Source organism: Pristiophorus japonicus, chromosome 1 (genome assembly GCF_044704955.1).
Source record: "Pristiophorus japonicus isolate sPriJap1 chromosome 1, sPriJap1.hap1, whole genome shotgun sequence".
Taxonomy (NCBI): Eukaryota; Metazoa; Chordata; class Chondrichthyes; family Pristiophoridae; genus Pristiophorus; species Pristiophorus japonicus.
The window spans coordinates 489756575-489782901 of NC_091977.1; the positions used below are offsets into that span (position 1 = coordinate 489756575).

At 45.0% G+C, this 26327-nt stretch overlaps 1 protein-coding gene across 2 annotated transcripts in view; it reads left to right on the forward strand.

Annotated features, from left to right (window-relative positions):
• zc3h3 (zinc finger CCCH-type containing 3) overlaps positions 1-26327 on the forward strand; it is a 345175-nt gene that overhangs the window by 244043 nt on the left and 74805 nt on the right. For both annotated transcript variants that reach the window (XM_070895144.1, XM_070895151.1), the window contains exon 9: positions 19855-19986. In XM_070895144.1, the coding sequence (XP_070751245.1) occupies positions 19855-19986 (132 nt within the window). The remainder of the gene's footprint in view (positions 1-19854; positions 19987-26327) is intronic.

The window sequence follows — 26327 nt, forward strand, 5'->3', positions numbered from 1 at the left end:
CTCCATCGGCGATCGGGCCTCCTCTCTGGCGATCGGGTCCCTCCAGCGGCAATCGGGGCTCCTCCAATGGCAATCGGGCCTCCTCCATCGGTGATCAGGCCCCTCCAATAGCGATCGGACCCCCTCCAATGGGGATCGAGCCTCCACCCCTCCAACGACGATTGGGCCATTCCCAACGACAACCGGGCCCCCTCCAGTGGCGATCGGGCCTCCTCCAGCAGAGATCGGGCCTCCTCCAGCGACGGCAGCTGGGCCTATCCTTCTTGGCAACGATTGGGCCTCCTCCTCATCAGCGATGACAGCTGGCCTCTCCTCCTCCTTCAACGGCGGCTGGACCTCACCACCTTAACGGTGATCGGGCCTCCTCCCCTCCAACAACGACTAGGCCTCTCCTTCCCTGCTGATGACCTGGCCTCCTCTTCCCCAGCACATGGTGAGTACCATGGCTGTGACCACTCTGACCTTCCACACTAAACTCCAGCGGATCGCTGACCCTCTCAATGCCTGCCCCCTACAGCAGACCACCTACGGGTGCTACTCAGCGCCGAGATTGTGGCCAACATCTCGCCGCAGGGAACTAGGCTCATATAGCAGTCCTTGGTCTCCAGTCGTCTTGGACCCCCTTGCCACTGGACCAAGACCTTGCTCGGCTAAGCCCTTGTGGTGGTCGGTGTGCAACGACCACCCCACGTTAACAGAACTCACGCACAGGCATCTTCCACTCATCTAATATGAAGTTCGGGACCTGGAACATCAGGACCCTCATGGACAACTCCCAACAGCAACAGGCCAGAACACCGCACTGCCATAGTTGCCCAGGAACTTAGACGTTTTGACATTGACATCGCCGCCCTAAGCGAGACTTGGCGGGCAGGGGAAGGCCAGCACAAGGAACATGGTGGAGGTTACACCTTTTTCTGGAAAGGAAAACCAGAGGAACAACACTGCCTTCATGGAGTCGGCTTTGCCGTCAAAAATGAACTGGTCGGCCGCCTCAAAGACTCCCCCTGTGGGGTTAACGGACGCCGTTATCCACTTTGGTGGTAAAAACAGAGAGACAGACTATTATCTGAATGGTGACAGATTAGGAAAAGGGGAGGTGCAAAGAGACCTGGGTACATCAGTCATTGAAGGTTGGCATGCAGGTACAGCAGGCGGTTAAGAAAGCAAATGGCATGTTGGCCTTCATAGCGAGGGGATTGGAGTACAGGGGCAGGGAGGTGTTGCTACAGTTGTACAGGGCCTTGGTGAGGCCTCACCTGGAATATTGTGTACAGTTTTGGTCTCCTAACCTGAGGAAGGACATTCTTGCTATTGAGGGAGTGCAGCGAAAGTTCACCAGGCTGATTCCCGGGATGGCGGGACTGACCTATCAAGAAAGACTGGATCAACTGGGCTTGTATTCACTGGAGTTCAGAAGAATGAGAGGGGACCTCATAGAAACGTTTAAAATTCTGACGGGGTTAGACAGGTTAGATGCAGGAAGAATGTTCCCAATGTTGGGGAAGTCCAGAACCAGGAGACACAGTCTAAGGATAAGGGGTAAGCCATTTAGGACCGAGATGAGGAGGAATTTCTTCACCCAGAGAATGGTGAACCTGTGGAATTCTCTACCACAGAAAGTTGTTGAGGCCAATTCACTAAATATATTCAAAAAGGAGTTAGATGAAGTCCTTACTACTAGGGGGATCAAGGGGTATGGTGAGAAAGCAGGAATGGGGTACTGAAGTTGCATGTTCAGCCATGAACTCATTGAATGGCGGTGCAGGCTAGAAGGGCCGAATGACCTATTTTCTATGTTTCTATGCCTCATGACCCTTCGCCTTACCCTATCCCGGAACCAATGCGCCACAGTCATCAGTGCGTATGCCCCAACACTCGATGCGACGGATGAGGCTAAAGAGGGTTTTTATTCCAACCTCGAGACATCCCTGTCCCGTGACCCCATGGGCGACAAATTGATCCTCCTAGGTGACTTTAATGCCAGGGTCGGCAAAGACACAGCCCTCTGGGGAGGTGTGATTGGCAGAGAGGTGGGGAGAGGTGGCAGGGGGTGGGGAAATCCATCTCCAACGACACCCTACTCCTGACAAAATGTCTAGAACACGAACTCCTCATCACCAACATCCTGTTCCACCAGAGGGACAAATACAAGGCATCGTGGCAACACCCTCGCTCCAAACACTGGCACCTGCTGGACTATATCATCGTCCAAGCCAGGGATCGCAAGGATGTGCGCATCACCCGCGCCATGACAGGAGCTGACGACTGCTGATGGACCATCGCCTAATCCGATCCATCATCAATATTAACATAGCCCCAAAGCAGAGGGGACAGCAGAAGCAGTGCCGCAAAAAAGTTAATACCGGGGCACTTAAAGACCCAGCTAAGAGAATCCTATACAGCCAGCGCCTCACAGCCAATCTGGCGTGCCTTGATGACCCTAAGATGCTCAATGCCCACTGCGCTTGGTCTGCCCTCCAGGCCTCCATAACCAATGCCAGAAAACACCCGGACTGGTTTGATGAAAATGATCAGGAGATCCAAGAACTAATAGATTGTAAGCGCAGAGCATTTCTGAGCCTCAAGCAACAACCCAACTTGGGAGCTACAAAGCAACATTACAGATGGCTCAAGGCTGAGGTCCAACAAAAAACCCGGGATCTAAAGAACAGGTGGTGGATGGAGAAAGTGCAGGGGATACAACAACTAGCCGACAGCCACGACATGCGAGGATTCGTCATTGCAGTCAAGGCCACCTATGGTCCAAACTCCCAAGGCCCCATCCCATTCCTGGTCAAGAACGAGGAAACACTCATCAAGGGCACCGAGGCTGTCTGGGCCCGCTGGAAGGAGCACTTTGAATGTCTCCTTAATCGAGACTCTGCCTTTGACGCGAGTGTTCTCAACTCCATTCCGCAGCACGCAACCCACCACCACCTCAGTGAAACCCCAACACTGCACGAGGTAGGCAAAGCCATAAAACAGCTCAAGAATAATAAGGCTACAGGTGCGGATGGAATTCCTGCTGAGGCGCTAAAATATGGTGGAGAGGCGCTGTTGGCATGGATACATGACCTCATCTCTCTCATTTTGAGGGAGGAGGCATGCCAGGAGATCTCAGAGATGCAGCGATTGTGTCCATTTTTAAAAAGGGGAACAAATCCGACTGCGGCAACTACAGGGAAATCTCCCTGCTATCAACTACTGGGAAAGTTGTCGCTAGAGTTCTCCTCAACCGTCTTCTCCCTGTGGCCGAGGAGCTCCTCCTGGAGTCACAATGCGGATTTCGTCCCGTACGGAGAACAACGGACATGATCTTTGCAGCACAACAACTGCAGGAAAAATGCAGGGAGCAGCACCAGCCCTTATACATGGCCTTTTTTGATCTTACAAAGGCCTTTGACACTGTCGACCGTGAGGGCTTATGGAGCGTCTTCCTCTGTTTTGGATGCCCCCAAAAGTTTATCAACATCCTTCACCTGCCCCACGCGACATGCAGGCCGTGATCCTTACTAGCGGATCCATTACAGACCCATTCCACGTCTGGACCGGGGTCAGACAGGGCTGCGTCATCCCTTCAACCCTCTTCTCAATCTTCCTCGCTGTCATGCTCCACCTCACTATCAACAAGCTCCCCGCTGGAGTGGAACTAAACTATTGAACCAGTGGGAACCTGTTCAACCTTCACCGTCTCCAGGCCAGGTCCAAGATCAGCCAGCTGCAGTACGCAGACAAAGTCTGCGTCTGCACGCATTCTGAGGCTGAACTTCAGGATATAGTTGATGTAGTCACCGAGCCATATGAAAGCATGGGCCTTACGCTAAACATCCGTAAGACAAAGGTCCTCCACCAGCCTGTCATGATCCACGGCATGCCCCTCGACAACGTGGACCACTTCCCATACCTCGGAGCCTCTTGTCAACAAAGGCAGACACCGACATTGATGCGGAGATTCAATATCGCCTCCAGTGCGCCAGTGCAGCCTTCGGCCGCCTGAGGAAAAGTGTGTTCGAGGACCAGGCCCTCAAACCTTCCACCAAGCTCATGGTCTACAGGGCTGTAGTAATACCCGCCCTCCTGTATGGATCAGAGGCATGGACGATGTACAGAAGACATATCAAGTCGCTGGAGATATATCACCAACGATGTCTCCGCAAGATCCTGCAAATCTCCTGGGAGGACAGACGCACCAACATCAGTGTCCTCGCCCAGGCTAACGTCCCCAGCATTGAAGCACTAACCACACTCTTATCAGCTTCGCTGGGCAGGCCACTTAGTTCGCATGCCGGACAAGAGACTCCCTAAGCAATTGCTCTATGCGGAGCTCCTTCATGGCAAACGAGCCAAAGGTGGGCAGCAGAAACATTACAAGGACACCCTCAAAGCCTCCCTGGTGAAGTGCGACATCACCACTGACACTTGGGAGATCCTGGCCGAAGACTGCTCTAGGTGGAGAAAGTGCATCCGGGAGGGCGTTGAGCTCTTCGAAACTCAAGGCTGCAAGCGTGAAGAGGTCAGGCGCAGGCAGCAGAGGGAGTGTGTGGTAAATCAGTGCCCTGACGAATATCTATCCCACATGTGACAAGGTCTGTGGCTCTCGTGTTGGACTGTTCATCTACCAAAGAACTCATTTTAGGAGTGGAAGCAAGTCTTCCTCGATTTCAAGGTACTGCCTATGATTGATGATTCCTGCACGGGATTTTGCAATCCCCCAGCAAGTGTGCTGTAGGTAGAGTTCGGAAAGAAAGCTTTTTGTTTGACTGTAACCTAGTCAGATAAGTGGGTGGCTATAAACCACATATATTGGCAAGATTCTTCCCCTGAGGCACAAACACAGGTGTGTGTACCTGCAAATTGAGTCACCATAACCTAATTTTAGCCAGGATTCCAAAGTTTTAAAGGGATGCCATGCAGGAGCCAAGCAATATAAACAGGGTTCTGCCTGGCTGGAACCCAAACTGCAGCTACCAGTCTGAGTGGTAAATGCATCCTTGAAGAGGTGCAGGAAAAATAAAATGGAGAAGGAACCCCCCCCCCCAAAAAAATTCTTAATTTTCTGCATCCTCCACACACAGGGCCCAAGTTTCCACATGATTTGCGCCTGATTTTTAGGAGCAACTGGTGGAGAACGGACTATCTTAGAAATCGCAATTCTCCATATTTTTTTTTCTGCAGTTCTAGTCAGGTAGAACAGTTCTAGTTTGGATCAGAATTTTTTCTTCAAAAGGGGGCGTGTCCGGCCACTGACGCCTGATTTGAAAGTTTCCACAGTGAAAATGTACTCCAAACTAAAGTAGAATGGAGCAAGTGAAGATTTTTGTAGAACTGAAAAAACCTGTTCTACACATTAAAAAATCAGGCGCAGGTTACAAATCAGGCGCCCAGAACGAGGTGGTGGGGAATCCTTATTTATACTTATACAATTATTATACAAATAAATCCAACCTGAATAAACATTTATAAGCAAAGAAAAGATTAAATAAACCATCTTCCTACCTGTGTGAAAGTGCTTCAGCCAGGAAGAATGCTGCAGCAAGCCTCACAAAACGAGGCAGCCGTTACCGAACGCGGGAGGGAGGGGAGGAGGGAGCCGACCGAACGCGGGGGTGGGGGGGGGGGGGGGGGAAGAGAGAAGGCTGCAGGAAGCCTCAAAAATTGAGGAGCCATTTCCCGACGGCAAAAGGGGGAGGTCGTCGGGAAACGGCTGGCTCAACTTCCGAAGCTTCCTGCAGCCTTCTCACTGCTACAAGAAGCCTCAGTGCTGATGTGCTGATGGCAATGTATTTTTATAAAAAAATGTTCAAAAACTAAACAGCTACAAAGAACTACAAAAATGGCCGAGTGCCAATGTTTTTTTCACACTGCGCGTGCGCGAACGCTCCAACACGCACGCGCAGCATTGCCGGCAGGAAAAAAACTAATTTAAATAGTACCCGCCCCCTCCCACTTACAAAATCGGCGCGAGTGTAGGCTCCGCCCCCCTGGGCGCCGCGCCAGGCAGACAAGGAGCTGCAAAGTGCTCGAGAATCGCGAGTTTTTTTTTAGGCGCGAAAAGCGGGCGCCCAGCTCGGAGGAAACTTGGGCCCATAGTAGTAGCACAATCTACCTCATTGGGTTTTGTGGAAACCATGGTGAGTGCAGGCGTGAAAATATGGAAATGTCTTCACAGATAGGTAATGCCGCACATGGCTTTCTATTCCCACATCATATGAGGTCCTAGACCTATGCCAACTTGTTTTGCCCCAGATGGAGATTCTTTGCTGCTCAGATCAGATCATTCAGTAATATATTTTGGACAATGCTTCCAGTTTCTCTACAGGACTGTACAGTTTAGTCAGACATTTGTTGTTCCATATGTTCTCGCTTTCTTGATATCAGAGGCTAGAGAAATGAGAAACAGCTCATTGAGAAATGAGAAACAAGGGCACTTCCGCCTCAGAGATATCTCAAAGGACGCATTATAGAGGTATATTAAGGATTAAGAGGTACAATAGATGTTTACAGCATAGAAGGGGGCCATTCGACTCATCGTGTATGTATCAGCCCTAGTGTCCGCATATTCCTGTATATTTCTCTGCTTCAAATGTGTATCCACCATTCCCTACTCAAAGAAAATGTAAATCTGAAGCAATATATTCAAATACACCAGGGCAGCAGGATAAGCGAGCACAAGTTTAGAGTTGTGAAGGACAAGTTTAGCGCAGATGCAGGAAAGTATTTACGGAGTGTGATCAGCGGCAAGAACGGGTTGTCAAGAAGGGCGGTTGAAGATCCACCTTCATCTGAAAACAAAACTTTAAGACTACCGTTGACAACCATTTTTTTTTTTTTAAAGAGGCCTGATGGTGACACTTCTGAAGTGATTGCTATTTTGCTTCCCTCTGCTGTGATAAAGTTACTGGAAACTCTTATCTATCTAGGTAAACAAAATGTGTGTTGCAGAGTAAACGGTTATTCAGCAGTTTACAATAAATTGAGAACAGAGTGCAAATTGTTACCGGGCAAGTCTTCCCTCCTTATTGTTTTTACAATGATTGAGCAAATTGTCACTTCACTGTGTTAAGCTTTCCATTTGTGTTCAGCTGGAGAAAACTGCTGCGTTTGCATGATTTATTTAGCCCTGCCTTTTATTAAACCGCATCCATTTCATTCACAAACATTTCTAGGTTAAAAACATTACGTTTGCTACAAAGAACTCCCCTATTCCCACCACCTCCCATTTTGAGTCTCCCACAAACATTTATTTTTAGCTCTCCCATTTTGTAGGAAAGCATCTCACTTTCTGTTCCAGATCACCATTCTTTCTTGCCTCTCTTATTGACAATTTGTTCCTCTTGAGCTCTAAATGCCATATCCTGCACACACACCATCCTGCACACACATCTGCATCCTCAGTACATTGAAACCAAGACTCACCTCGTACTTGAATTCCTAACTTTCCAGAACCAAAGGTTCCCTACCTTCCTCGGTTTACCTTCTCAGCGATGTCCAGTTTATGATCACATAGTTAAGGGGACTACAAAAAGGGAACATACATCAACAATTAAATAGAAAAGATGTTGGTCTTTTTACACAGAGGGTTGTGATGCTATGGAATGCACTACTGGAGTTAGTGATTTAAGCAGAGACCATATCAACATTTAAGAGTAGATAATTGAAGGAAAGAAGAATGAAGGGACATGGAAACACCACAGTCACGTGGGATTAGGACAACTGCTCATATGGAGGCAAAACACCAACAAGGACTAATTGGGCATGTTGTAATCTTTATGTAATGTCGTGTGACAGCCAAACCAAGATAATCCAGCCCTCAAAACCCAGTTAACTTGATCCTCTTTTTGCACATACTTCTTTGAAATTTGTGGGCTTGGAGTTTTAGAATGGGCAGATTTTGGAGGATAAGTTCAATGCGAACACTTAGATCTGTTTGTATTAGAAACTTGAAATATAAGCAAATTAATGGGAACATGGATTTAAATATTATATATAGCCCCTGAAACTCCATGGTCCATACCTATGTGGCCCACAAAGACAAAACATAGACTCCTGGTTTATGGGATTTCACAACTAAAGCTTGGGATCACCTAAATAGTACTTCAGTCTTAGTTAAGTGGTAGCTCTGAGGTTCTGTGTTCAAGTCTAACTCCACAGTTAACCACATAATCTAGCCTGACGCTCAAGTGCAGTATTGAGGGTGCGCTGCCCTGTCAGAAATACCAAGGTCGAAATTGGCCACCGCCCGAAATAAGTCACACCTACCGTTCTTGAAGTGTTCCGTCCGCCCTAATGGGCAATCCGGAGAAATTCAGCTTTTTGCTTGATGTTTCCGGTCAGAGCAGTGTTGATGTGGGGAGAGGGGCAGAAGTGCGGTTGGATCGGAGTAGCTGCCACTAGTAAGCGGAATGGGGGCTGGTCGGAGTGGCCGATGCTCAAAGTCATCGCACTGGCACATCACAACGTCCCTCCCCTTCAGTTAAAGGAGAGGGCCACTGGGAACTCTGCAGCCACTTCAGTGGCAAACACTGGGTCCACTGGGAGGGTTTCGGCCAGGCGAGTGGCCTGACACTCAAACGGGGGTGCCATGCTGCCTGGTGGCGGCCTGGCCGAACCCGTGGGCATGACTGTCGGCCCGACCAGGCAGTCGGTCGACAAAAAAAAACATGGAGCCACCGGCAGTGCCACCAAGACACTGAAAAGACACCGACAGAAAAAGTGGCGGTGCCGCTTCCACGGGGCAATTTCGGAAAGGGGTCGTCGCAGGTCGATAAGGGGTCGCGTGTGCACGAAGCAGTGGGAAAATGGACGAAACGGTCCCCTACACCGCTCTAAAAGTAAAGGAGGCCACTCCACGGTCAGTCCGCACCGACCCGTGGCTACCGCTTTCAGATGGCCAAGGGCCTTATAGAAAGGGGCAATTTCAGCCCCAACCTCTTTCAGAAGAGACATTAAATCGAGGTCATGCCTTCCCTCGTGGACGTAAAAGACCTCATGGCACTATTCGAAGAAGAACAGGGAAGTTCTGGTATCCTGGCCACTATTTTTCGTCTCAATCAAAACCTAGAAACAGATGAACTGGTCATTTATTTCATTGTTGTTTGTGAGACATGGTGCTCAATTTTCAGTTTTCAGCAAAAACAGTAGTTTTACGTCAAAATAACCATTTTCACTGTGCTACCATTTTTAGGCCCACTTTTCAGCCTTTAATTCTGCATGGTAAAAAATCAGCGTTGAACGAGGATTCGCGGCGCAAACTGCGAATTTCGGCAACTTAAATTCGGGGCCAATAGTGCTGCAAGAGAGTCCCTGGGGGAGGGGGGGGGGGGGGGTGGAGATTGAAAAAACATTCACAAAACCCTTACCTACTAAATCACTGAAAAATAATTTAAAAATAAAAACTTTAACTTACTTTTTTTTCAGGCCTTCACACTTACAGCTGCTGGTAGGGCTGCACTGACAGGTTTGACCTGTTGCTATTCTGGATGCAGAATACAGGTCCTGAGAGCCAAAAATTGATCACAAACACAATTTGTGATGTTGCATGTTGGCGTACCTCTCCCCGGCGGTACGTGGAAGTGCCGCCACATAAAGGTACCACAAAGATCCCGCCGAACGGGTTTTCACCACGGAGGGTCAAATCGCAGCGAAAACCTGGTCGCAAAGCCGTCAAAAATCTAGCCCATGGTGTACAAATTTGCTGCCACATTTCCTACATTACAACAGTGACTATACTTCAAAAGTACTTAATTGGCTGTAAAGTACTTTGAGATATCTTGAGGTTGTGAAAGATACTATATAAATGTAAATTCTCTTTGCTGTTTTGTTTAATTTTCTCTTGTCTTTTTTTTAAAACCCAGGTGAAGTCCTGCACAAAAATGAAATAGAATCATGGAATATAATCTTAGAATGATACAGCACGGAAAGAGGCCATTCGGCCCATCGTGCCTGTGCTGGCTCTTTGAAAGAGCTATCCAATTAGTCCCATTCCCCTGCTCTTTTTCCATAGCCCTGCAAATTTTTCCCTTCAAGTATGTATCCAGATGATTTCCCTTATCAGAAAAGTTATCAAATAAAATGTGGCACAAATAAAAGAATCAATTTATAGTGAAATGATTTCTCCTCCCCCATGATGTTTTATCTGAAGACAGAAAAAAGAACAAGTTGGAAGTACAGATTTGTAGCTAATTTAGCAGTTTAATTAGGAGACAAAATTCCCTTAATTGAGCATTTGCTTCAGTGGTTATCTGCACTTAAAGGAGGATATTTTCTCTATGTAGAGCCTGCTTGCTGCAGCTTTGAAAGTGCCCTCTTTAAGGGGCCCCACCTCCCCAACTGCTCCTCTCCCCTTTTGAAGGAGGGCTCCTTCCCCACCCTAAGTTTGAATATTTCCTCTTTAATGAGGGCCTTCTGAACTTAGAAACTTCCTTTCTAAGAAGCCCCCTTCCTCTGTCCCCACTGCGCCTTTCAAGTTTCCCTCTTTCAGACCAGTCTCATTTTATAAAGAGAGCTTGCTCCAGGTAACAACAGAGAGAATCTCATTGTCGAAAGAAATATGTGCTGTTTCTGCACCATCAGTGTTGAAAAATCATCCATTCACAGATGATGAATTTGGGATATGTAACATACAGATGATGAAGCTTGTTCTGTAGATTAATAGAGGCAAGGACAGAAGCCATTGCCCGCTGCTGTGTATTTTCTCTCCCCCTGCTTATGGAGAATCAGCACTTTCCCCTGTAATAGAGCTTGAAAATTCAGTTGTGTGCAGTTTAGGACCTCTTGTTATGTTCAGCTTCATTAGCTTCCATGTCTGATTCCCTTGTATAAACGCTATATAATGGCGAGGGGACGCTTCAGAACCTTTTGTTAATGGATGCAGTGTCGTCGCGTTTGATATCTCGATGCACCAGGGTATAACGCAGGTTAATTGAAATAACAATGCAAGTTTCTCTTGTTTATAGCTTCATTCTAAGAAATGTGTACATGCTCCAAACTGTTAAATTAGCTGTAAAAGAACTGATAATAGAGACATTTTTTCCTTTGTTGAACACTGCAATCTCAAATACTTTTCTTTATATTGCCTCTGGATTAGAGCTGGGGTGTCTAACCTTTTTGTGTTCATGAGCTATTTAATTGCATTCTGGAGCTGCAAAGACCACATATCGACCAATGAGGTTGAAAACTAACCACTGTTTCTAAGTTTTAAAAACTGATTTTGTGTAATTAATTTCATATAAGAGCAGTCCGAATAGTCAAATGATTGGAGAATGTTTTTCACCATTGAGGCTGAGAGTGGCCTTTCCAAAACCCCAGGCCCATGAACTTCAAGCAGATAAATCCAGTAGAGTGAGAAATATGAGCACTGGGGCTTTGTGGGACAGGTAGCCAGGGTTTGTAAGCCATTGGCTGTAGTTTGGAGATACTATAATTAACACCGATCAAAACAACATCAAGTCTAAGATGGCAAGCTGGCCCAATATGGAATAGTGAAATTGAAGTCATTGGATGTGAGTCCCCTACCGTTAGATAGAATTGGATGAAGGAGGCTCTTTGTCTCGATGAATTTCATCACTCCAGAATGCAAACATTACTGTCTTCCCACTGCAGTTTTTTTTTTATCATGTTCACTTGGCCAGGCAGGGAGGTCCTTTCATGTGAAAGACCTACAAAACTTTAGCAGTTGCTCAGTACTGCACTGGACCCTCACCCTAAATCACCTGTTTGGGTCCTAAAACTGGTGATTTGCCCTCCTATTTTCTCCTCGTAATCTATTTTACTCAGAATTCTCCCTTCTTCACAATCACTTATCAATGCCTCCCAGATAGCCAGGAGCCATTATTTCATTTTAGGACTAGGAATCCAGAGTTCAAAGCCCAGCATAGAAAATTGTGAAATGAAATTAATTAAATCTGTTCATTTCTGTGCTGGAACCAGAAGGAATGACCATGAAAGCTGCCAGATTGTTGTACAAAGTCAATTGTTCTCAGGGAAGGGATCTGCTATCTCGTCCCTATCTGCTATCCCTACCTGTGCCCTGCTCCCAACCTGTCCGCCTCACTTCTGCCCCAGAAAGGAAGTAGAGCGCTTCCTTTCGGGGGTGGTAGAGCAAATTTTTCGAGCAGGACAGGACTTATGAGCATGGCGTAAAATGTCCCGCCTCAAGGATCTTACAACCCCCAAACGGGGCGCAACGGAATTTCACCCCCTTAGTCGCTAAACATGCCAAGAACAGATTTCTTTCGTTAGCGACACAAACATTTAAGAAATTTAAATTAAAGCACAAGTCTTTCCTGATTCTTTTTTGGTTGGTGGAATGAGAAACCTTTCCCAGTGTGGGCGAAAGGTTAATTACACAGGTTCTGGAATTCCTAGCATATTCAAGTAATCCTGTTGTTTGCTGAGCTCACAATGAACGTGATAACTAGAAAAGAACAGCTGCTCCAAGCTAGGCGATGTTGTATGGTGTTATCCAAATGTGATCTGTGGAACATTAAATTTTCTAACCTCACATTTACAACATTAAAAACCAAAAATGGAATTTAAAAGTTGCAGTTAGCTTTACAAAATGTACTGAGTCTCTTAATACTTGTAAGGTTTTAAAAAAAAACTCCAACCTAATGGTTCACTCTTATCAATTTAAAAACTGTTCCACATAAGTTTAGCTTTTCTGTTGTTAAGCCAGATTGAAGGCTGTAGATATATTTAAGAGCACTGCATGATTTTTTTTCAGAGTTGGTAGGGAAGGAGCTTAGTGTTCCTTAAGGTAAAGAATCGACCGGTAGGGAGGGGGATATCCACGACCGAATCAACATGTAAAGCCTCTAGATAAAACAGTCTTGATGGGTTAAATGGCCTTTTCTCATTCTGAACATTATATTGTTATACACCTGATCTTTCTTGAGTGCTGCACTGCTCTGGTAGGATGTTCCATGGAGTGGTAAGATAGTGGTTTGTGCCCTTGTAAACTTCCTGCTTGTGATTTCCCCCTGCTCCACATGCCGATATTCTGATCATCCATGGAGGAGGTTAACATACCCCAATTCACTCAGAGAGAATGCATATCAGTATCTTCAGAGGCTACGCCACACTATTTAGCCGCTGAATGGTTTATGGCATGAGAAGCTCCGCTGATGGCTTGCTGAATAATTGCATCATATTGCACAGCCCTAAGTGACACACACCAGATGGTTCCAGAATTTAATCCCTTGGATAAGAATGCATCATCTTGGTTACAGTGACATTATAGTTGATCTCAGCAGGGCTAGGGATTGGAAAATTGGTGAAGGATCCCACTAATGTATGTGTGTCTACACTCAAGCACGCATGGGCTGCAGCAAGATCTGGCTTGGCTTTGATTGGCCCATTTTCAATAGGCTGCAAGTACTTTCTGTCCAGATGCCGACATAATGAAGAGCTAGTTGATGAAGAGCCAATTGATGAAGCTGCTGTCCAGGAACCATATCCAGAATGAGTTGACTCCTGCAGAGAATAAAAAAATCAGAGGGAAAAAATGAAGAAGGGAAAATATGAGGAGAGCTTTAAAATTTCTTCCTCAGGTCAGATCTCTCCTACCCCCAAAAAGTCACGCTATGCTCGCCTTGTTTCAGGATTACCTTTCCCAGCTCAAAAGGATCTTGCAATAATGATTGGGTTTCCGAGATAACGTTTTCAGTCAACTATTTATTGTCTGAAACACTGATTTTCTGAATGACATCATTTTGATACCTCTTCCATAGACATCTGACTGATGTTAAAAACACTCACTGCTATGAAAATCATCAGATGAAATGTTTTCTTAATGAGCTCAGTTATGCCTTTCTTTGGTGTTTTAATGGATATGTGTTTAATACTTGGACTTTGTTAAGCTTATTTTTAATTTTGGACATCAGAGGAAAGTGCACTTGTTCTACAGTTCTTGTTGATCTTGGAAAAAAATTGTGATGATAAAAAAGAGGCAGCATTTCATCAAGAAACTTTGTGTAGCACAATTGGCTGATTATCTTGATTCCTAAAAATTCAAATAGGTAATTACTCCCTTGTGTGCATTACATAGTTACATTGGGCCCAAATTTGGCCCTCCGTTTTTTTCTGCGCACCTCCGAGCCCCCCGCTGACATTTTACCTCAAAAGCAGCGCCGAAAAACCTCCCTGCGATCATGGCCGATTCTCGGGCCATCCGTGGAGCTGGCGTGGCGTACGATGAAGAGAGGGGGGTGGAGCTAGGTCCCAGCGCTGAAAATAGTGCCGAGACCTCTGCACATGCGCGCTACAGTCTGCGCGCATGTGCAGTAGCTCCTGGCAGGCCGTTTCAGCAAACACGCACTGCAGGCTGTGTGGGAGGGGCCGAAGCACGCCGTCCCGAGCCCTGGCCGAATGGGCTCTCTTCATGGGTGAGCATCAAAAGATTTCTGTTGTTGTTTCCCATTTGTTATTTCTACAAGAGTTTGACATCGGGCGATGAGTCCACAGATACAATACCTATAAGAATATTGTGTCAAAAACCTTGATAACCTCCTCTTTCTCTTTATATGTGGAAGCATCAAAATGGAGAATTCCAAATCCGTGGGAATAAAATAAACCATGGGACTGGGTGATCCAGTGGATTGGCACATTGTCCTTTCACCTCTGGGACTCGAGTCAGAATCCAAATTACAGCATGAAAATGTTCCCTCTCTGTCAGCTGTCAGGAACTCTATGTGAAAGGAGTTTTGCTAGCACCAATCTAGTTCCCAGTGCAGAAAATGTCACTGTTGTTGTTGATTTTCTGCAGTTGTGGCTAAGGTACAGTATGAGGGAAGAATATTACTTTGGTCTTGGTGTTTTAGGTGCAGGGTTCCTACTATTTTATTTGTTAATGAATTGCATATTACTTTTTGTGCTTTGTTTGATCCTTGGTGGTGCTTTAAATGTACTTACTTGCACCAATTCCTTAACTGTAAGTAAGGTCTTTCTGTGCGGACAAAAGTGGACACATACGCTGCCCTAAGTTAGTTTAGTTCAACTTTTTTCTGGCCAAATTGGCATAAATGGTGTAAGTGGCTGGGAACGCCCCCTTTTGGAAAAAAAAACTGACCTAACAAAAAACCTAACTAACTCACTTACACTGGCGCAAATTAAATGGCCATATTTGCAACTAAAAAGATACACCAGAAAAATCAAGTTACACCAAAAAAAACAGTGCAACTCCTGATGAAATTTGGGCCCATAGGAACAGGAGTAGGCTGTGCAACTCCTCGAGCCTGTTCTATCATTCAGTTGGATTATGGCTGATCTGTACCTCAACAGGGAGACAGAGGGAAACAAAATGGAGACAGAAGCAAAAGACAGAAAGGAGATGAGTAAAAGCGAAGGGCAGAGAAACCCAAGGCAAAAAACAAAAAGGGCCACTTTGCAGCAAAATTCTAAAGGGTCAAAGTGTGTTAAAAAGGCAAGCCTAAAGGCTCTGTGCCTCAATGCGCGGAGTATTCGGAATAAGGTGGACGAATTAACTATGCAGATAGCAGTTAACGGATACGATGTGGTTGGCATCACGGAGACATGGCTCCAGGGTGACCAAGGCTGGGAACTCAACATCCAGGGGTATTCAACATTTAGGAAGGATAGACAGAAAGGAAAAGGAGGCAGGGTGGCGTTGCTGATTAAAGAGGAAATTAATGCAATTGTAAGGAAGCTTGGATGATGTGGAATCGGTATGGGTGGAGCAACAGAACACCTAAGGGCAGAAAACGCTAGTGGGAGTTGTGTACAGACCTCCAAACAGTAGTAGTGATGATGGGGAGGGCATCAAACAGGAAATTAGGGGTGCATGCAATAAAGATGCAGCAGTTATCATGGGTGACTTTAATATGCATATAGATTGGGCTAACCAAACTGGAAACAATACGGTTGAGGAGGATTTCCTGCAGTGCATAAGGGATGGTTTTCTAGACCAATATGTCGAGGAACCAACTTGAGGGGAGGCCATCTTAGACTGGGTGTTGTGTAACGAGAGAGGATTAATTAGCAATCTCGTTGTGCGAGGCCCCTTGCGGAAGAGTGACCATAATATGGTAGAATTCTGCATTAGGATGGAGAATGAAACAGTTAAGTCAGAGACCATGGTCCAAAACTTAAAGAAGGGTAACTTTGAAGGTATGAGGTGTGAATTGGCTAGGATAGATTGGCGAATGATACTTAAGGGGTTGACAGTGGATGGGCAATGGCAGACATTTAGAGACCGCATGGATGAACTACAACAATTGTACATCCCTGTCTGGAGTAAAATTAAAAAAGGGAAGGTGGCTCAACCGTGGCTATCAAGGGAAATCAGGGATAGTATTAAAGCCAAGGAAGTGGCATACAAATTGGCCAGAAATAGCAGTGAACCCGGGGACTGGGAAAAATTTAGAACTCAGCAGAGGAGGACAAAGGGTTTAGAAACATAGAAACATAGAAACATAGAAAATAGGTGCAGGAGTAGGCCATTCGGCCCTTCTAGCCTGCACCGCCATTCAATGAGTTCATGGCTGAACATTCAACTTCAGTACCCCATTCCTGCTTTCTCGCCATACCCCTTGATCCCCCTAGCAGTAAGGACCTCATCTAACTCCTTTTTGAATATATTTAGTGAATTGGCCTCAACAACTTTCTGTGGTAGAGAATTCCACAGGTTCACCACTCTCTGGGTGAAGAAGTTCCTCCGCATCTCGGTCCTAAATGGCTTACCCCTTATCCTTAGACTGTGACCCCTGGTTCTGGACTTCCCCAACATTGGGAACATTCTTCCTGCATCTAACCTGTCTAACCCCGTCAGAATTTTATATGTTTCTATGAGGTCCCCTCTCATTCTTCTGAACTCCAGTGAATACAAGCCCAGTTGATCCAGTCTTTCTTGATAGGTCAGTCCCGCCATCCCGGGAATCAGTCTGGTGAACCTTCGCTGCACTCCCTCAATAGCAAGAATGTCCTTCCTCAGGTTAGGAGACCAAAACTGTACACAATACTCCAGGTGTGGCCTCACCAATGCCCTGTACAACTGTAGCAACACCTCCCTGCCCCTGTACTCAAATCCCCTTGCTATGAAGGCCAACATGCCATTTGCTTTCTTAACCGCCTGCTGCACCTGCATGCCAACCTTTGATTGGGGCAGGGAAAATAGAGTACGAGAGGAAGCTTGCAGGGAACAGTAAAATGGACTGCAAAAGCTTCTATTGATATGTAAAGAGAAAAAGGTTAGTAAAGACAAACGTAGGTCCCCTGCAGTCAGAATCAGGGGAAGTTATAACGGGGAACAAAGAAATGGCAGACCAATTGAATAAGTACTTTGGTTCGGTATTCACGAAGGAGGACACAAACAACCTTCTGGATATAAACGGGGTCAGAGGGTCTAGTAAGAAGGAGGAACTGAGGGAAATCCTTATTAGTTGGGAAATTGTGTTGGGGAAATTGATGGGATTGAAGGCCGATAAATCCCAGGGCCTGATGGTCTGCATCCCAGGGTACTTAAGGAGGTGGCCTTGGAAATAGCAGATGCATTGACAGTCATTTTCCAACATTCATTAGACTCTGAATCAGTTCCTATGGAGTGGAGGGTAGCCAATGTAACCCCACTTTTTAAAAAAGGAGGGAGAGAGAAAACAGGGAATTATAGACCGGTCAGGTGACATCGGTAGTGGGTAAAATGATGGAATCAATTATTAAGGATGTCATAGCAGCGCATTTGGAAAGAGGTGACATGATAGGTCCAAGTCAGCATGGATTTGTGAAAGGGAAATCGTGCTTGACAAATCTTCTGTAATTTTTTGAGGATGTTTCCAGTAGAGTGGACAAGGGAGAACCAGTTGATGTGGTGTATTTGGACTTTCAGAAGGCTTTCGACAAGGTCCCACACAAGAGATTAATGTGCAAAGTTAAAGCACATGGGATTGGCGGTAGTGTACTGACGTGGATTGAGAACTGATTGGCAGACAGGAAGCAAAGAGTCGGAGTAAATGGGTACTTTTCAGAATGGCAGGCAGTGACTAGTGGGGTACCGCAAGGTTCTGTGCTGGAACCCCAGCTGTTTACATTGTACATTAATGAGGGGATTAAATGTAGTATCTCCAAATTTGCGGATGACACTAAGTTGGGTGGCAGTGTGAGCTGCGATTAGGAAGCTATGAGGCTGCAAAGTGACTTGGATAGGTTTGGTGGGTGGGCAAATGCATGGCAGATGAAGTATAATGTGGATAAATGTGAGATTATCCACTTTGGTGGTAAAAACAGAGAGACAGACTATTATCTGAATGGTGACAGATTAGGAAAAGGGGAGGTGCAACGAAACCTGGGTGTCATGGTACATCAGTCATTGAAGGTTGGCATGCAGGTACAGCAGGCGGTTAAGAAAGCAAATGGCATGTTGGCCTTCATAGCGAGGGGATTTGAGTACAGGGGCAGGGAGGTGTTACTACAGTTGTACAGGGCCTTGGTGAGGCCACACCTGGAGTATTTTGTACAGTTTTGGTCTCCTAACTTGAGGAAGGACATTCTTGCTATTGAGGGAGTGCAGTGAAGGTTCACCAGACTGATTCCCGGGATGGCAGGACTGACATATCAAGAAAGACTGGACCAACTGGGCTTGTATTCACTGGAGTTCAGAAGAATGAGAGGGGATCTCATAGAAACATTTAAAATTCTGACGGGTTTAGACAGGTTAGATGCAGGAAGAATGTTCCCAATGTTGGGGAAGTCCAGAACCAGGGGTCACAGTCTAAGGATAAGGGGTAAGCCATTTAGGACCGAGATAAGGAGAAACCTCTTCACCCAGAGAGTGGTGAACCTGTGGAATTCTCTACCACAGAAAGTTGTTGAGGCCAATTCACTAAATATATTCAAAAGGGAGTTAGATGAAGTCCTTACTACTAGGGGGATCAAGGGGTATGGCGAGAAAGCAGGAATGGGGTACTGAAGTTGTATGTTCAGCCATGAACTCATTGAATGGCGGTGCAGGCTAGAAGGGCCGAATGGCCTAATCCTGCACCTATTTTCTATGTTTCTTTGTAACTCCATTTACCTGCATTAAATCCATATCCTTTGATACCTTACCTAACAAAAATCTATCAATCCTAGTCTTGAAGATTTCAATTGACCCAGCATCTACAACCTTTTGGGGGAGAGAATTCAAGATTTCCATGACATTTTATGTGCAAAAAGTGCTTCCTGAATTTACTCCTGAATGACCTGGCTCTATTTTTAAGATTGCTAAGAACATTTTTGATTAAACATTATATGGTTCTAGGATTACTATTTCTGATCCTTTTGTTGTGTTCTATAAATTGTGAATAAGTATTATATTGAACTACGTGTATCTTTTATAGAGACACGTGAGTTGTGGAGGTGGGATCTTTGACTTTTTACACTCTGAAATTGGTCCTCTCTAGTTGTGTATCAAAGCAAAGCAGAATATTACCTATAGCGGATAGAAAGAATGCAATGATCCCAGAACACTTTTAAAGCAGCATTACCAAAATGCATTTAAGTCTATAAAAGCTCTGTTCGATATTCCGCAACACTGAATTGATTGATAGCGTAGCATCAGACTACGTGCATTCCAGTAAACAGATTATGGCAAGTACAAGCAATTGTTAGTTGGTGGATAATGCATCTATGCAGATGTTCAATAAAAATTACAACTTTCAGATCCTAAGGGACAACGTTCACTTAAGGGGAACTAGAAACTGTTGAAAGCGCAAGCAGGTACTTAAAAAAAAAAACAACTTGAAATTGAACCAGTCGGCCGTTTGCCAATTGCTGTTTGTCCTTTATTCTATTTTCATTGATCAGCAATTGGAATGCCTGGCTCATAAAAGTTCAATATGTTATTTTCTGCTTGCATTGTAGATGCCAGTTTGCTCTTACTATCTCCGAGGGATCTGCAACAACAACAACTGCCCTTACAGCCACGTGTATGTGTCCAGGAAAGCTGAAGTTTGCCGAGATTTCCTGAAGGGATACTGCCCATTGGGAGCAAAGGTACATTAAAGTGAATACTATAGAAGGAAAAGTTTATTGACAGTACTGTTTGTTACGAGTAGTTTTGGTTTGTTTCTTTTAAAGGGAACTCCTTTTCAAAATTTGCTGTTACTGTTCTGTGTGTGGTAGGGAGGGATACATTTTGTGCTCATCGGACTGAGGGATGTTAATGCTAGTAAATGGAACACTGTCCCATTTTAGACACCTAGTCAACATCAAACACTCGCACATAGCATTATTAGATGCTCAGTAAAGCTCCCCTGCTTTATGCACCAGACACAATTTTAGAAAAACTGTAAACCTACTGCACAGAATTAATTTTTTTTCATTCCTGCAACAGTTATCCTGTGGTCTCTGAGTAAGGTTATTACATTAGGGGCACAGGTATGGTGTGGGCATATGCCTTTTAGAAATTGGGTTGAAACTCATTTTGCATAGAATTTTTCCTGCTAACAGACTGAAAGAGACCCACTATCAGTCTATGCTGACTGAAATCTAGGTACTAAAGATGAAGGGACAGTATGCTATCCCACTGCACTGTTCATCTCCCCTGCTGCTTAAGCAGTCATTATAACCTTCACTCTCGTTGAAATGACAAGTATAAACAGGTGATTTAATACGCTATGGAATACAATGGCTCCAGTTCTGTTCCATCCTCTGTGGAATACAAGTTGTGCTGGTGAGTAAACTTGATTATGATGATAGACTAACATTGTAGAGCTGTTGTTAAATCATTTTATCCAGGTGAAGGTGAAAGTCCACAAGTGCAAATTGTGGATGGTCTTGTTGATGATCAGATTACATTTTCTTTTCCCATGCTTCTATTCTTTAACTGTTTCTGTTAATATATTTAGTCGGTAACTGGCTGAATTATTTACCCAACTCACTTACCACTCCTCTCCCTTCTCCCCCCACTCCTCCCCCCACCCCTGGTCTGTGATTGCTACACAACTTAAAACTTTCCCCATTCGATGTGATTGACTTGGGGTGGCAATTGTGAGGATGATGCAGCTCATCCCTATGTAACCAAACCACTTCTTTTTTTTTAAGTGTGCTAACATCCCATCTCTCATGCTTGGTTGAATATGTCTCTAAGTAGCTGCATAATACAGACTAGGAAGGTCTTGTATCACTTTGCATCAATAATAGTGTGTGATATGTATTTAAATACTGAGTAGCTGTAGTAAGATATACGAGAGCTGTTGGTGATGCGATATTTCAATATACTAGGGACAAAATGAGAAAAAGCCCATTTACCCCAAGTAATCCCTTTTTGATAGATCTTAACCTACCTGCACCCATTCAATACCTATCCTAGAATCTATAATAATATATAGGATCAGTATTTATGATCCATATTGGTTATAAACAGTTGATAGTGTCTGATTATGGAATCTATCTGAGTCAACTTATTTTTCAGAGTTTTACATTGGTTTTCATGAGTTATTGTACATCTGTGAACTCAGATACACATACATACAGTATACATTAATACATTTAGGCTGTGGTCATAGTTACACGTCATTAGACAATTTTTTTTAACTTGCGATATCGCCGATCTTTCCTATATTTTAGGTGGCATTGGTTTAGGCCATTCTTAGCATTGCCTAACATTTACCCCATCTTGTTGGTCTGCTGCAAATATATTATGGATCATTGGAAGTAAGCTGTGAAAGTAAGCTGTGATATCTGTGAAGAATCTTCATTCAGGAAGGGGCCAGACTGTTATGTCTCCAACTTTAGGCAGAAGCATGCATCATTTGTTCGAATCAAGCACGGATACTTCAGCCAAGTGTTTGTTCAGAGTAAGGGGCGGGGGAGAAAGGTGTTACAGCTTCATGGCAGCAGAGATCTTCTATCCATTGGCAGTGAAGAGATTCCAGCCTGCATGCTTCATACGATATTCAGTAAGCACCATAGGCATTGGGTTAGATCTAAGGGAGGCCGGTCATGATTTTTTTTCCCAATCATCATCCAAAATAGATGGATTTGGAGTCATTAACTAGAAGTGTGTAGAAGCATACCTGTTTGGTTGTATGCTTTCTGGAGTTCATCCATCAGGGAAGGATGAAACTTGGAGAATTCAAGCAGAGTACATCACATCTAGTGTGTGTACAATTTTTGAGTGGTCCCTTGTACATTTTGCCTGTTGTGGTGGCTGTTAGGGTCTGTACTCGCTCCAGTTCTGTTCAACCTATTCTTTACCTGCGTCTTGAACTATGCCATAAAAGACTTGGAGTTTGGGGTCTACCTGAAATATCGATTAGATGGTTCACTGTTCGACCTCCGCCGCCTTGCTGCAAAGACCAAAGTACGGAAACGACTCATCCTAGAGGCACTCTTTGCTGACGACTGCGCCCTCATGGCACACAAGGAGAGTGACCAATAGTTTGTAGTCAGCAAATTTGCTGAGGCAACAGAATTGTTTGGCCTAACCATCAGCCTTAGTAAAACCGAGGTTCTCTATCAGCCTGCCCTGGCACCACAGCACTTGCTCCCACAATCTTCATCGGCAGTATACAACTAAAGTCAGTGGACAGCTTCAAGTACCTTGGCAGCACCATATCAAGTGATGGGTCCTTGGACAAGGAGATTGATGCAAGGATCTGTAAAGCCAGCCAGGCACTTGGTCGCTTGCCCACTAAGGTGTTGAGTCACAACCACATCCGACTGTCAACTAAACTGTTGGTGTATAGAGCAGTCATTCTCTCATCTCTCCTTTATAGATGTGAGACCTGGACACCCTACAGACGTCACATCAAAAAGTTGGAAGCTTTCCATATGCGCAGTCTCAGATCTATACTCCACATACGCTGGCAAGACCGGGTGTCAAACTTTGTGCTCTCTCCAGAACCTCAATCAACTGGTATCGAGGTAATGATCATGCGAGCCCAGTTCCGGTGGGCTGGACATGTCATCCGCATGGATGAGTCAAGGATCCCTCGTCAGCTTCTTCACGGTGAACTCTGTGAAGATCGAAGATACCAGGGGTGCCCCCGCAAACGCTACAAAGATTGCATCAAGGCTAACCTCCAGTACTGTGGCATCCGACCAAAGGAACTCGAGAATACAGCAGCTAATAAAATCCACTGGCGAACCCTCACAAGGACTGCCCGCCAGACCTTCGAAGAAAGCCGATGTCAACGCCTGCGGGACACTAGAGATAGACGACATCAGGTGGCAGTACTGTCAGCATCAGGCACATCGAACTTCCCTTGTCCGACGTGCAAGAGACTATGTGCATCCAGAATTGGCCTATACAGCCACTTGAAGACACATGCCATTGATGATTAGCACATCAACATCTTTGTTGGATACGACAGACTACCAAGAATAGGGTCTATTGCTTCCCTCCATCCCCCCTCTGTTGTCTAGTAATCCAGTTTGACTTGCAGGCTCCTGAATCTCTCTTCATTAAATACTCAGTCTGTCAATTTATCAAGAAATTATCTGCAGCTAATGTTTTGCACTTGAGGTTGTTTTGTTATCGATGTTCTACATTACATCTATCTTTCATAGAGTGGCCCAGTATTTGCTGGTAAAATAACTGGGAGTTTAATGTGCATGCTGTTATTAGTACGCAAATCATGGAGCACCTTATGGCAATGAAGAGATACCTGTGAGGTGCAAATCCCCACAAATTGCTGGACGATTTGCCGTTAGCCTTGCGAAAATGGCAGCTCACCATCAACCTCCATGTAGCATCCGCGATGCTGAGGATATCGTGAATAGCACGTTTAGTCAGTTAGTCACACCGCAGGTACACAGGCAGATAGGGAATGGGTGACCATCAGGCAGAGCAGTGGAAGGAAGGTGGTGCAGGGGTCCTCAGCGGTCATCTCCCACCAAAACAGATATACTATTTTGGGTACTGTTGGGGAAGATGATTCATCTGAGGAAGGCAGTAGCAGCCAAGTTCATGGCACCATGGGTGGTTCTGCTGCACAGGAAGGCAGGAAAAAGAGTGGGAGAGCTATAGTGGTAGGTGATTCTATTGTAAGGGGAATAGATAGGCGCTTCTGCGACCGCAATCGAGACTCCAGGATGGTATGTTGCCTCCCTGGTGCAAGGATCAAGGATGTCTTGGAGTGGCTGCAGGGCATTCTGGAAGGGGGAGGGTAAACAGCCAGTTGTCGTGGTGCATATAGGTACCAACATTATAGGTAAAAAACGGGATGAGGTCCTACAAGCTGAATTTAGGGAGCTAGGAGTTAAATTAAAAAGTAGGACCTCAAAGGTAGTAATCTCAGGATTCCTACCATTGCCATGTGCTAGTCAGAGTAGAAATAGCAGGATAGTTAAGATGGCTTGAGGAATGGTGCAAGAGAGAGGGATTCAACTTCCTGGGACATTGGAACCGGTTCTGGGGGAGGTGGGACCAGTACAAACTGGACGATTTGCACCTGGGCAGAACTGGAACCGATGTCCTAGGGGGAGTGTTTGCTAGTGCTGTTGGGAAGGGTTTAAACTAATATGGCAGGGGGATGGAAATCTATGCAGGGAGACAGAGGGAAGTAAAATGGGGGCTGAAGCAAAAGGTAGAAAAGAGATAAGGAAAAGTGGAGGGCAGAGAAATCAAAGGCAAAAATCAAAAAGGGCCACATTACAACGTAATTCTAAAAGGACAAAGAATGTTTAAAAAAAAACAAGCCTGAAGGCTCTGTGACTCAATGCGAGGAGCATTCGTAATAAGGTGGATGAATTAACCGCGCAGATAGCTGTTAACGGATAGGAAGTAATTGGGATTACGGAGACATGGCTCCAGAGTGACCAAGGTTGTGAACTCAACATCCATGGGTATTCAATATGTTCAGGAAGGATAGACAGAAAGGAAAAGGAGGTAGGTGGCGTTGCTGGTTAAAGAGGAGAATAACACAATAGTAAGGAAGGACATTAGCTTGGATGATGTAGAATCTGTATGGGTAGAGCTGCGGGATGCCAAAGGGCAGAAATCGTGAGTGGGAGTTGTGTACAGACCATCAAACAGTCGTAGTGAGGTTGGGGATGGAATCAAACAGAAAATTAGGGATGCATGCAATAAAGGTACAGCAGTTATCATGGGTGACTTTAATCTGCATAAACATTGGGCTAACTAAACTGGTAGCAGTACAGTGGCGGAAGATTTCCTGGAGTGTATAAGGGTTGCTTTTCGAGACCAATATGTCGAGGAACCAAATAGAGAGCTGGCCATCCTAGACTGGGTGTTGTGTAACGAGAGAGGATTAATTAGCAATCTTGTGCGAGGCCCCTTGGGGAAGAGTGACCATAATATGATAGAATTCTTCATTAAGATGGAGAGTGACACACTTAATTCAGAAACTAGAGTCCTGAACTTAAAGAAAGATAATTTAGATGGTATGAGATGTGAATTGGCTAGGATAGACTGGCGAATGATACTTAAAGGGTTGACGGTGGATAGGCAATGGCAGACATTTAAAGATCACATGGATGAACTTCAACAATTGTACATCCCTGTCTGGCATAAAAATAAAACTGGGAAGGTGGCTCAACCGTGGCTAACAAGGGAAATTAGCGATAGTGTTAAATCCAAGATAGAGGCATATAAATTGGCCAGAAAAAGCAGCAAGCCTGAGGACTGGGAGAAATGTAGAATTCAGCAGAGGAGGACATAGGGTTTAATTAGGAGGGGGAAAATAAAGTATGAGAGGAAGCTTGCAGGGAACATAAAAATTGATTGCAAAAGCTTCTATAGATATGTGAAGAGAAAAAGATTAGTGAAGTCAAATGTAAGTCCCTTGCAGTCAGAATCAGGTGAATTTATAATGGGGAACAAAGAAATGGCAGACCAATTGAACAAATACTTTGGTTCTGTCTTCACTAAGGAGGACACAAATAATCTTCTGGGTCTAGCGAGAAGGAGGAACTGAAGGAAATCCTTATTAGTCAGGAAATTGTATTAGGGAAATTGATGGGACTGAGGCCAATAAATCCCCAGGGCCTGATAGTCTGCATCCCAGAGTACTTAAGGAAGTGGCCCTAGAAATAGTGGATGCATTGGTGGTCATTTTCCAATATTCAGTAGACTCTGGATCAGTTCCTATGGATTGGAGGGTAGCTAATGTAACCGCACTTTTTTAAAAAAAGGAGGGAGAGAGAAAACAGGGAATTATAGACTGGTTAGCCTGACATCGGTAGTGGGGAAAATGTTGGAATCAGTTATTAAAGATGAAATAGCAACGCATTTGGAAAGCAGTTACAGGATCGGTCCAAGTCACCATGGACTTATGAAGGGGAAATCCTGCTTGACAAATCTTCTAGAATTTTTTGAGGATGTAATTAGTTGAGTGGACAAGGGAGAACCAGTGGATGTGGTGTATTTG